This window comes from Canis aureus, chromosome 8 (assembly GCF_053574225.1).
Source record: "Canis aureus isolate CA01 chromosome 8, VMU_Caureus_v.1.0, whole genome shotgun sequence".
NCBI lineage: Eukaryota > Metazoa > Chordata > Mammalia > Carnivora > Canidae > Canis > Canis aureus.
The window spans coordinates 20,976,285-20,988,568 of record NC_135618.1 but is presented as its reverse complement, the minus strand read 5'-3'; the positions used below and the strand labels follow the sequence as shown (position 1 = coordinate 20,988,568).

General features: G+C 34.0%; 1 protein-coding gene and 1 long non-coding RNA gene across 8 annotated transcripts in view; one reads left to right on the top strand and one right to left on the bottom strand.

Annotated features, from left to right (window-relative positions):
• RPAP2 (RNA polymerase II associated protein 2) overlaps window positions 1–12,284 on the bottom strand; it is an 80,649-nt gene that overhangs the window by 48,046 nt on the left and 20,319 nt on the right. For 6 of the 7 annotated variants that reach the window (XM_077905417.1, XM_077905413.1, XM_077905416.1 and 3 more), the window contains exons 7-9: window positions 9,520–9,555; window positions 6,575–7,511; window positions 1,369–1,451 (exon numbers count right to left, since the gene is read on the bottom strand). In XM_077905417.1, coding sequence (XP_077761543.1) covers window positions 1,369–1,451; window positions 6,575–7,511; window positions 9,520–9,555 — 1,056 coding nt within the window. The remainder of the gene's footprint in view (window positions 1–1,368; window positions 1,452–6,574; window positions 7,512–9,519; window positions 9,556–12,284) is intronic. The other variant, XM_077905414.1, reaches the window with a different exon arrangement.
• LOC144318456 (uncharacterized) overlaps window positions 1–12,284 on the top strand; it is a 111,893-nt gene that overhangs the window by 97,367 nt on the left and 2,242 nt on the right. The gene's annotated exons all lie outside the window — the stretch shown is intronic.

Genomic DNA, 12,284 nt, shown 5'->3' with positions numbered 1-12,284 from the left:
TCTTAAATTTAAAACTGGGTCTTTCATTAGCTAAAAAGTCTAGAAAACTATGTTCCAATAAATCCCTATTGATTATATACAAGTATCAATAATCCATCCTAACTTTCAGAACCTATTTAACCACAATTAGGATTGATATCTTCTTGTCCTATGAATCAGACATATGGTAACTTATACTGTTTTCTAACCTAATAATATCAAATGGAAACAAAGTCTGAGGACTATATAAAAGGCAAAATAATAGATTATCTATGAGGAGCCTAACATAATAGGCACTCAATAAATATTAAACAGTTATTTAAAATGTAAAACATTTAGGCTGCTCAAAATATTAAGGCTTTCAGAAGATATGGTTTATCATTAAACTATGACAAAATTAAGACTTCTCCATATGCACACCCCCCCCCCCCTTTTTCTAAGATTTTAAAGTAATCTCTACACTCAGCACGGGGCTTGAGCTCACAACCCTAGTGAGAACATGAGTCCCATGTTCCACCCACTGGGCCAGCCAGGTGTCCCTAACCTACACGCAGATCTTAAACAATGACTGGAAACACCTTTACATTTTTTCTACTAAAGAAATAAAACAGAGATTGAAAAGTTCAAGACAGCCCTCACACCTCTAGAAAAAAATTTTCAAACTTCTTTTGAAAGACAAACCAAGATTACAATTTTTAAATGTCATTTATGACTGGGCTAATTACAAGAAAAATAATTTCCACCACGGGAAGTTTAAAACTAAAGTGCAAAGTTGACTTGAACAAAAACTCTTAAGTTGCTGAGTGTGAAATGGTTCTATAAATATGTATGCAGAGTGAGTTAACAGACCATTACAACTTCATAAAGTTTCATTCACATGTGAAACCGATATGACACATATACCACAAATCAGTATTTAAATAGTCTAGCTTTGATATTTTTTCCCTGACTTCACTGGATTATTAAGTGGAAGTGACATAGTTTGGTTTTCCACTCCCATAATCTCAACCTTCCTCTTTATTATGTGATTCTGTGTCTTCTATACAAAACTTAATTTCAGTATTTCCTTGGCAGGATATCTTAAAAATCTCAATTTCTCAGTAAAGACATCCATGTAAACTTTTAACATATTTTTCAAACTGTTCAAGATTCAGGAATAAAAATTAATAAAGGGACGCCTGGGTGGCTCAGTGGTTGAGTGTCTGTCTTCAGCTCAGGGCGTGATCCTGGACTCCCAGAATTGAGTCCTGCATGGGGAGCCTGTTTCTCCCTCTGTTTATGTCTCTGTCTCTCTTTTTTAAAAAATTAAAATTTAAATTAATATAAATTATGAACCCACAAATACCAAGTTAATTTTAAATATTTTAAAGTGAACAATTATATACTTACACTTTACTCAACTTTTCCAGTACGATGCGTTTTCTAATCTGGTTCTGAGAACTTGAATCTATCAGTGGAAAGGTGGGATCATGCTGAATCAAATTTTTAAACAAAACAAAGCAAAATCATAAATTTACATTCTTCTTTGATAAGGACAATAAACATTAAAACACAAAAGCTCACACCTGGGCTATGGTAGACTAAAAAACTAGGCTTGAGAATTATTAGAAGATTTAAATTTGAGCATTGGTTCAGTCATTAGGTTGATGTGAACTTGAGTCATATGCCTGCTTTTGAGAATGTTTCTCGTCTATATAAAGGGATAATAATACTTTATTAAACGAGAAAATGTATACAAAAGAACTTTGTAAACTACTAAATGCTATACAAATATTTTTGAGATTAAAGTTAGCAAATACTACATATATGTTTATATATATATAGAGAGAGAGAGAGAGAGAGAACGGGGAATTCCACTTCTAGAAATGGTAGACAAGATAATTCAAACCATCCCTCCTGCTGAGAACTGAAAAAACACTGGGAAAATACCCACATTTGTTTGAAAACATCAGAGAACTAACAAGGCAGTAAAGAATTAAGGCCAAAGATTCTAAAGAAGGTAATTCCAGAGAGGACAGTGACTAATTCCAGAAGAAGCAATTCAGATACTGAGAACCTGAGCATTGTTTTTCTAATAAGCATTAACAATTGGGGAATACCAAGAAGGAAGGAGTACTGGCAACCCTCCCCTCCAAGCTTGACTTAGGAGAACCACACTATAGAACTAGGAATAAATAGGAAACAGACTGGCTCTTATAGGGATTGAAATCCAGCTTCAAATCATCTTAATCCCTGATCTGATTAAGCGATTTGGGACTGCTACAAATCATCTGCCCAATGCAAACATAAATCTATTGTAGAGGAAGATAACATCAGCTTGGGCCTTGAGTTATCTGTAATTTATAGTATACAATGTTTGCCATATAATAAAACAATAAGAAAACAAGACAATATGGTCAAAATCTCAAACATCAGCCCACAGAAAACAGGCCTCCAGGGAATCCAGATAATGATGTTATCAACTTTAGTTAAAATAGCTATGTTGAGGGTGCCTGGGTGGCTCAGTTGGTTAAGTGTCTCCTTTAGCTCAGGTCATGACCCCAGGGTCCTGGGATCGAGTCTTGCATTTGGCTCCTGCTTCTCCCTCCACCCTTCCCCCCTACTCATGATCTCTCTAACCGTCTCTCTCTCTCAAATGAAATCTTTTAAAAATTAGCTATGTTGATATATTCTAAGAAAAATGAAGAGACCAAAAATTTCTGCAGAGAACTGTTAACTATACAAAATAATCAAATGAAAATTCTCAAACTGACAAATACAGTATTCAAAAGCGAGAACTCAATGGCTATATTTAATAATATAAATGACTGAAGAGAGAATACTGATTTTGAAAATACTCAGAACAAAGCACAGTCACAACCAACACCCACATACACACATGATATAAAGCACAAAGGAATATGAGACACAGAAGACAGAAAAAGACTAACATGTCTGCAATTGGAGTACCAGACAGAGGAAAGGAAGAATGAGCAGTATTTATAACAATAATAATTGAGAATATTCCAAAACTGACGAAAGAAACCAAGTCAAGATTCAAGTATTATAACAGTCAAAATAATAAATACAATTATAATCACACCTAAGCATTCTAAAATTAATGGTAAGCAAAGACAAAAATGGTCTTTAAAGTGGCTAATGGAAGAAAAACAGTATTTTCAGCTATGAGACAAATAAATGGAAGCCAAAAGACAGAAATATTTTCAATGACCTGAAAAAAACTGCTAACCTAGAATTAAATACCCAGTTATGCTTTGTGTTGGCAAATTGAACTCCAATAAAAAAAATTAAAAAAAAAATACCCAGAAAAATCTTTCAAAAGTGAAAGTAAAATAAAGAATTTTCTGATAAACACTGAAAAATTCATAGTAAACTCCACTAATCAAAATAAAGGATATTCTTAGGCCTAGGGCAAATGATCCCAGATGAAAGAATAGAGATGCAGGAAGGAATGAACCACAATGGAAGGGTAATTAAGTGGATAACTCCAAGTGAATATTGGTTATAAATCATCTTACAGGATTTAAAATATAGAGAGAATAAAAATAGACAAGAGCACATAAGCACAGAGAGGGTAAGTGGAATTAAAGTTCTAAGGTACTAACTGTCCAGGAAGCAAAAAAATTAACTTATTTTGGACTTTTATAATGATTCAGTTAATTCAGCTTTTAATCTTTAAAGATTATACTTACTGATCAGCAAAATGAAGTATAAAAAAAGCTAATAGAGGGTAAACAATGAAATAATATTAATTCAAAGAAAGGAAAGGAAAGAGGAAAGGAAAGTGTCATAAAAATTGACACTGAATGTAAACAGACTACATTCTCCACATAAAAACAATTATCAACTTAAGTAAAACAAAACAAAAAAAAAGACAGTCTTGAAAATACTAATAAAAGAATGCTAATGCCAGCAAAGCAGACTCTAAGAAAAAAAATCATAAATGTAAAGAAAGGTCACTCCATAATATTGACGTTTAGTTTACTAGGAAGACATAATCTTTTTTTAATACCATATAACATGGTCTCAAAATATCAAAAGTAAAATTCACTAAACTGAAAGTAGAAATAATTAATCTATAATTATAGTGACAGATTTTTGATCTACCTGTCCCACCTCTTTCAGTAACTAATGGAGTGAGCAACACTCCTTCCCCCCAATCAATAGTGCTTCTCAAACTTTAATATATACATTTCCCCAAAGGAAAACAATGAAATCTGACCCATACTCCTCATCATAAAATCAATTCCAGGGGAACTGCAGATCTAAATATGAAAAGAAAAACAATCTAGAAGATGAAATAAACTGGGCTAAACAAAGATTTCTAAAGAAGTCACTAAAGGGAATAACTAATAAACTGGACCCAAGGTATCATTAATGCAAGTGAAAAGGCAAATCTCAAAATAGAAGATAAGATCTGCAAAACACACAACTAAAAATGGGTTTGAATACTGAATAAAAAATTCCTACAAAATCAGTACGAAAAAAATTACCTAGATATTCCAACAGATAAATGGGAAAAGGACCTGAAAAGACACTTGACAAAAGTGACATGCTAAATGGTCAAAAAGCAAATGAAACAGTGCTCAACTCATTAATTATCTGAGAAATGTATTATAACCAAAAAGCAATACCACTGAAATGGTGAAAATTAACAAGATCAAGTATCAGTGAAGGATGTGGAGTCCTGGAAACCTCATAGAGTGGTAGTGGTACATAAAATGGCAAAACCACTTTGGAAAACTGGCATCAACCAGTATAGTTGCATATAAACACACATCATGACTCCAAAATTCCAGTCCTAGATACACACTCAAGAGAAATGCACATACCTTAGAAGAGAGACATAGACAAGGAAGTTCATAACACTACAGCCCTAAACTGGAAAAGCCTAAATACTCATTAATATGAATAAATTGTGGCATATTTCTATGAAATACTATGCAACAATGAAAGAATGAACTTCAGCCACATGAACAACCCAAATGACTCATGAACATAAAGTTACGTGAAATAAACAGGAAGCCAAAGAATATCTATTATGTAAATTTACTATAGTTCAAAATTGGCAAAACTAATCCATGTTGTTATAATGGTTATTCATTTTGGAAAGAGGTAATAATTAGGAATGACATAGTGGGGCTTTCGTTGTACTCAGATTTCTTGGCCTGGGTAATGATTACAAGGCTGTGTTCCTTTTGATAATTCAGTGAGTTGTACACTTACTATCTGCATTATACTTCAATGAAAACATTTAAAAATGTTATGCAAAAGAGGAATAGTCAATTTTCTTTCTCCTTCCTTCCTTCCTTTTCTTTCTTCTTTCTTTCTTTCTTTCTTTCTTTCTTTCTTTCTTTCTTTCTTTCTTTCTTTCTTTCTTTCTTTCTAAGATTTATTTATCTATTCATTCAGAGAGAGTGAAGAGAGAGGCAGAGACACAGGCAGAGGGAGAAGCAGGCTCCATGCAGGAAGCCCAATGCAGGACTCAATCCCGGGTCTCCAGGATCACACCCCGGGCCGCAGGCGGTGCTAAACCACTGCGCCACCGGGGCTGCCCTCAATTTTCTTTCTAGTATAATTTTTCCTGTTTAAAGCTTACAGCACAAAAATGATAAAACAAATGATATATTAATGTAGTTTTATGCAGCTGAGTGACTAGAGAGCAAGGTTTCTCCAAGCTTACTATACAACTTATGAATACCATCTAATAACACAATTGAAGTGATTTTTATAATCCCATTTACAGACTCAGACTCAAGAGACCAACTTTTCATACAGCTAGTAAATGAGAACAGATATTACAATCTAGGTCTGATGTGCTCCTTCGTGTCCATTATTTCCCAATATGTCTCCTTTACTATATTTTCATTTGTATTATTCTGAATGGGCATGCTTGCCAAATATCCAGATAAATACTTTACCATTCAACTAGTAAGTCTACTCCACTACATATAGTCTCACTGGAAAATACAAAGATACATACCCTTGCAGAAATCTGAAAGAATACAAAGAATATTTGTTGGTAGGGAAGAAAAAAAAACAACCCTTTCAGAGAGTCTGCATATTATATAAAGAACTAGGTTTTAAAGAAAACTTTGTCCCACAATTCTAGGCTATTTCTACATTAGAGAAAAATACTACATATTTGTGGAATTTTCTGGGGGCAAATTTCAACTTATTTGGAAAATAGTATTTCCAATATTGGAGATGGCTTGCTATTTAATTTAATTTAATTTAATTTAATTTAATTTAATTTAATTTATTTTATTTTATTTTATTATTTTATTTATTCATGACAGACATATACAGAGAGAGAGGCAGAGACACAGGTAGAGAGAGAAGCAGGCTCCATGCAGGGAACCTGACGTGGGACTCGATCCCAGATCTCCAGGATCACATTCTGGGCTGAAGGCGGCATTAAACTGCTGGGCCACCAGGGCTGCCCGGGGATGGCATTTTAAACCAAAAAACTGAACTAAACCAATCTTCTGAAAATTTAACAATTATCTCTTCAATATTATTCCCCTTTCAAGATTTGCTATGGTGAGTGTCCCATATGCTAGCAGCACAGAAAACTTATTATCTTTAGACATACCTCTTCTGAGTCTTGTGATTTGATGGTTTCTTCACTCAAAACATATCGTCCTCTATAAAACTCCCTTATCCTCAGATTTAATGTTTCAGTTTCTTTTTTCAAGTTCTCATAACTTGGCAGTGGTTTAATGGCTGTATCTGAGGCCCTAAAAGGTAAAGACTCATCCAAGCTGTTCTGAGATTCCTGAAAGGCAGGGAAATGCCTATCTAGGTCAGAGTGTATGTCATCTTCATCAAGTTCTTCTTCTTTAACCAGAGGGGCTGAAGAAAGTTTCAGACACAAAGCAGCATAATTCTGGCCATACAAAAACCTCAAAGTTTCTTCTGTCTTCCACTCAATCAAAGTCTCCTTCAGGACTTTAAGTAAGTTTGCCTTTGCAACTTCAGGACACATCTGCACTGAACTAGAGGCTGGCCTAGAATCTTGCTTTGATTTGGCAAATTTTCTCTTAAAATGCTCAGCACTTTTCTTACTTATGCCTACTAGAGTTATTTTTGAACTACTGTATTTATTTTCAGAATTTTCTGTAGCTTCTAATTTTTCTTGCAAAGGACTATTTGAAGAAATCTGAGGACTTACTTTCTGTAAAGGAAGTTCACAAGCAGCAGCCTTCCCATGACTATCTAATCTGCACTTGCCTAGCTGCTCAGTGACATCTATTACCGTCTCTTCTTTGTCTTCATGTTTGGAGTTAGCTTTCTGACCAGCTTTCTTTTTCATTATGCTTTTTTTGTGCAGCTGTGGACTTATACCCGTTGCAGTTGGTCTGTTTCCTGGTAGAATGGAGGAAACAAAGTCTTGTTCATTATCACTGCTATTATCACTATGAGAGCTGGAAGAACCAGATTCATAATGCTTCTCAAAATGGCCAGGATTGTCAATATCTGATGTTTTAATGGCCTTAGTGCATAGCTGTACTTCCTTTCCAGAATGGCCACTGTAGAAAAAAAGAAACAAAATAACTATAATGGAAAAGCAAATGTCCCATGGCATTTATATATTGTAACTCTCAAGGTAAAAATTTGTACTCCCTAGGCAAAGCCTTACAGGCATGTATACACACACACACACACACACACACACACACACATATCCACACATTTCCAAAGACTGCTATAAATCTATGATTTCTCTACATCTTATTTGATCTAATTGTACCATCTTCGTCTTTTTCCCCATTACTTAAAAAGTGTGGGACGCATGGGTGGCTCAGTGGTTGAGCATCTGCCTTTGGCCCAGAGCGTGATCCTGGAGTTCTGGGATCGAGTCCCACATCGGGCTCCCTGCATGGAGCCTGCTTCTCCCTCTGCCTGTCTCTGTCTCTCTCTCTTTCTGTGGCTCTCACGAATAAATAAATAAAATTTTTAATAATAAAAGAAAAGTGTTAAGAGTATAGCAAAAAGGAAAAAAAGGTTTGGTAATTTCATTCTAGTAATTTGATTTCTGCCTGTTGTATTTGTGACTATTTTATGTATCCTTTTTTGTTTAAACAAAAAAAAGGTTTTCTTTTGAACACTTCACTCTTGCTTTGTCAAAAAAAAAAAACATATTATAGAAACTCTGCTTAGGTTTCAGAAGATAACATGATAAAAATTGGAAAAAGAATTTTCCAATAGAGACTATTCCATAGATTAGAATAAAAAACCCAATAAAGTCCCAGCAGAAAATAGAGTTGACAATTTAACATTTATTTATGAAAGATATATTTGAAAACCCAGAGTTAGAACAGAATGCTAATAATAAAAAAACAGTATCCCTTTGACTATGTTCCTTCAATTTTCAATTAGGCTTAAAATAGATTAAGAATTGTGAAAGAGTCAAGGAAAAAAAGTAGCTCTGTCTATACAAACTTGAGATATTCAATGATAGGTGAGCAGCTACTTTCAAGCAAATGCACATATCAAAACTTTAAAAGATTAGGACAACGATTCTGGGTCAAATTGGGGCAGAGGATGGTGAGAGGGTATACTGAAACTTTCTACTTTTCAGGGAATTTTTCTGTAAACCTAAAATTGTTCCCTAAAAGGGCTATTTATTTTTTAAATGACTAAATAATGAAATGAAATAAAATAATGCATGCTAGGTAGAAGTATAAAAAAACAAAAAGAAAAACAGTTGAAAGTAAGGTTGTGGATGGGAATAAAGAAAAGATAACAAGTTTGTTCAGTATTAGATTTCATTTTTTTAGTTAGGATCTAGCCTATATAGCCATGGGACTGTCTCCTATATTTGAAGCAGTATAATTTCAACAAATTAGAACAATTTGACCTTCATGTTTCATACTTTATCTTGGAATTTTAAGGTAATTATATTTTTCTATATTACTTTAAAGCTATAAATTAAAAAGACATATCAATAAATATCTTTCACATGTGCTTAATTCCATGTGCTAGGTAGTAACTAAGAACCAGGAAAATTTGTCCTGATAAAAAAATAAAAGAATGTGCTTTGAGAGATGGTTATGGTTGGGCAAACAACAACACAAGGACAGTTTAGAAAATATCACACACACACAAAAAAGAAAATATCACAACTTGAAGTTTCTATTAATGCTTTAGACACTCTTTCAAATAATAAATGATATATTAAGTTTTGAAATCCTCTAAAACCTATAAAAACCTTTCGACAAATATAATTGGCACAATATAGTTGACAAAGAAGCACAGTGTCTCAGATGGAAGCTGTGTTTGTGTCATATTTCAACAGGTTCAATTACCAATCCTTGGTAGGAACAGCTGTACAATAAATCATACAGATCAAACACATCATCTTACTATCACAAAAGAAAAAGCTGTACAAGGCAAATATTTCTTTGTGTGGGCTAAAATGGGCACTTACATAATGCATCAACACAGGAAGTCCAAGAGCTCATATCACCTGGTTTACTCTTAATGTTTCTATTAACATGAATATATAGAAGGTAAGTAATACTGATTCAACCATACCTTTGTCCTTCCTGTAGTAACTGAAAATCAGGATGCCTGTGACAAAACACAGCAATAGAAAACTGAAGGTAAATGCTATGTGAAACTTTTTTTTATGTGAAACATTTTCAAGTGTTTGTTATAATTATATTGGATAGAAAATATAAAAGGAAATAGTTTAAAGTTTTTTTTTAAGAAAAAAATCGAAGGACAAAGTATTATGAACCTCATCTGTAAGAAATCTGGATTAATCTCTCTTATCCAAAATGTATTCATACTTCAGGAGTAAGTGCAATTTCCATGAGCCCAATAAGGTTTTCCTGACTAACCTAAGTAAATCACTTCGTTCAGTATCAGTAAATTCCAGAGTCAGTATTATCCACTCAATTAATATATATTAATGAGGTACTCCTCTATGACTAAATACTAGAATTATTATCTAAATGTCTTACTTTTCATATATTTAAGTGTGGTCTCTTAATGAACTACAAGCTCCTTGAGGGCAGAGGTTATCTATTATAATGCTCTTCTATTTCACTTTTATAGTCAATAAAAATTTTTGCTCTAATTTCTGAGAAAGCAGTTGTATTGTAGTATGGATACGGACTACGTAGATAAGATGATTTAATTTAATTCTAGGAACACTTCTGTTGTACAATAGCAGAAGTCACATTTGGCTGGGCATCATAGATATTTAAAAGGGGGAGGAAAAAGCTCTTAGAAAGCCAATATAAAAAGGAACAAATATAATAGCAAGTGAATCCAAGAGGACAGGAAAACTCTATAAAATACTTCTGAAGTGACTCAGAAAAAGTACCTTCTAAAGATTACAAAAACATATTAAACAAAAGTAAAAATATACAAAGAAGAACCAAAAAAAAAAAAAAGAGTAATATTCCACGTTCATCAACAGGAAGACTCCATATTGTCAAGATGTCAGTTCTCAATTTGATCTACAGATTCAATGCAATCCCAATCAAAATCCTGGCAAGTTATTTTGGAGATATCAATACAGTGAGTCTAGAGTTTTGGGGGAGGGCACCTGGGTGGCTCAGTCAGTTAAGTGTCTACCTTCTGCTAAGGTCATGATCCCAGGGTCCTGGGATCAAGTCCCACATCAGGCTCCCTACTCAGCAAGGAGTCTGCTTTCCCTTTGCCTGTTCTCCCTGCTCATGCTCTCTTTCTCTCTCTCAAATAAATAAATAAATAAATATCTTTTAAAAAAAATAAAGTTTCTGGGGAGGCAAAGGACTCCAAATAGCTAACATGATATTGAAGGAACAAAGTTGGAGGACTGACATTACCTAATTTCAAGACTTACTATAAAGCTACAGTAATGAGATAGTGTGGCAGTGGCCAGAGACAAATAGGTCATTGGAACATAACAGAGAACCCAGAAATAGGCCCACATGAATATACTCAATTGATCTTTGACAAAGAAACAAAAGCAATACAACGAGAAAACCATCTTTTCAACAAATGGTATTGAACATCTGGGTATTCTCATACAAAAAAGTGAATCAAGACAAAGACTGACACCCTTCACAAAAACTAACTCAAAATGGATCATAGACCAAATACAAAACACAGAACTATAAAACTTCTACAAGATAACATAGGAGAAAACTTAAATGACCTTCTGCATAGGACACCAAAAACACAATCCATGAAAGAAAAAATTGATAAGCCAGGTTTTCATTAACTTAATAATTTCTGCTTTGTGAACAATATTGTCAAGAGAAAAAGAAAAACCACAAATTAGGAGAAGATATTTACAAAAGACTATTATCCAAAATATTAAATAAATGTTAAAATTCAATAAGAAAGCCACTCAATAAAAATGAATCAAAAACCATAACAGACACCTCATCAAAGAAGATATAAGGATGGCAAATAAGCATATAAAAAGATGCTCTAAATCATCTGCCATTGGCAAAATGCAAATTAAAACAACAATCAGATACCATTATATACTTACTAGAATAGCTAAAATCCAGAACACTGACAACACCACATGGTGGTGAGCATTTAGAGTAAGAGAACTCTAATTCATTGCTGATGGGAAGGCAAAATGGTACAATCACTTTGAAATACAGTTTGGTGATTTCTTTAAAAGCTAAATATACTCTTAGTATACAATCCAGAACTCTTACTCCTCAGTATTCACCCAAAGGAGCCGAAAACTTACATCTACACAAAATCCTGCTCATGGATGTTTATTGCAGCTCTATTACTATCTGCTAAAACTTAGAAGCAGCCAAGATGTCCTTCAGTAGGTGAATGGTTAAATAAATTCAGTAAATTCAGAGACTAGAATACTATTAAGAGCCAATAAGAGGGGATCCCTGGATGGCTCAGTGGTTTAGCGCCTGCCTTCAGCTCAGGGCGTGATCCTGGAGACCCAGGATCAGTCCCACATCAGGCTCCCTGCGTGGAGCCTGCTTCTCCCTCTGCCTGGGTCTCTGCCTCTCTCTCTCTCTCTCTCTCTCTAGGTCTCTTATGAATAAATAAAACCTTAAAAAAAAAAAAAAAGAATAAGAAATGAGCCACCATCAAGCTAGGAAAAGACATGGAAGAAACTTAAATGCATATTACTAAGTGAAATATGCCACCCTGAGAAGGCCAAATACTGTATAATTCCAACTATAAGACATTCTGGGAAAGATAAACTATGGAGATAGTAAAAAGATCAGGGGTTATAGAGGGTGGGAGATGAATAAGTGGAGCACATAGGATTTTTAGTACTAAAACTACTCTGTATGATACTGTAATGGTGGATACAAATC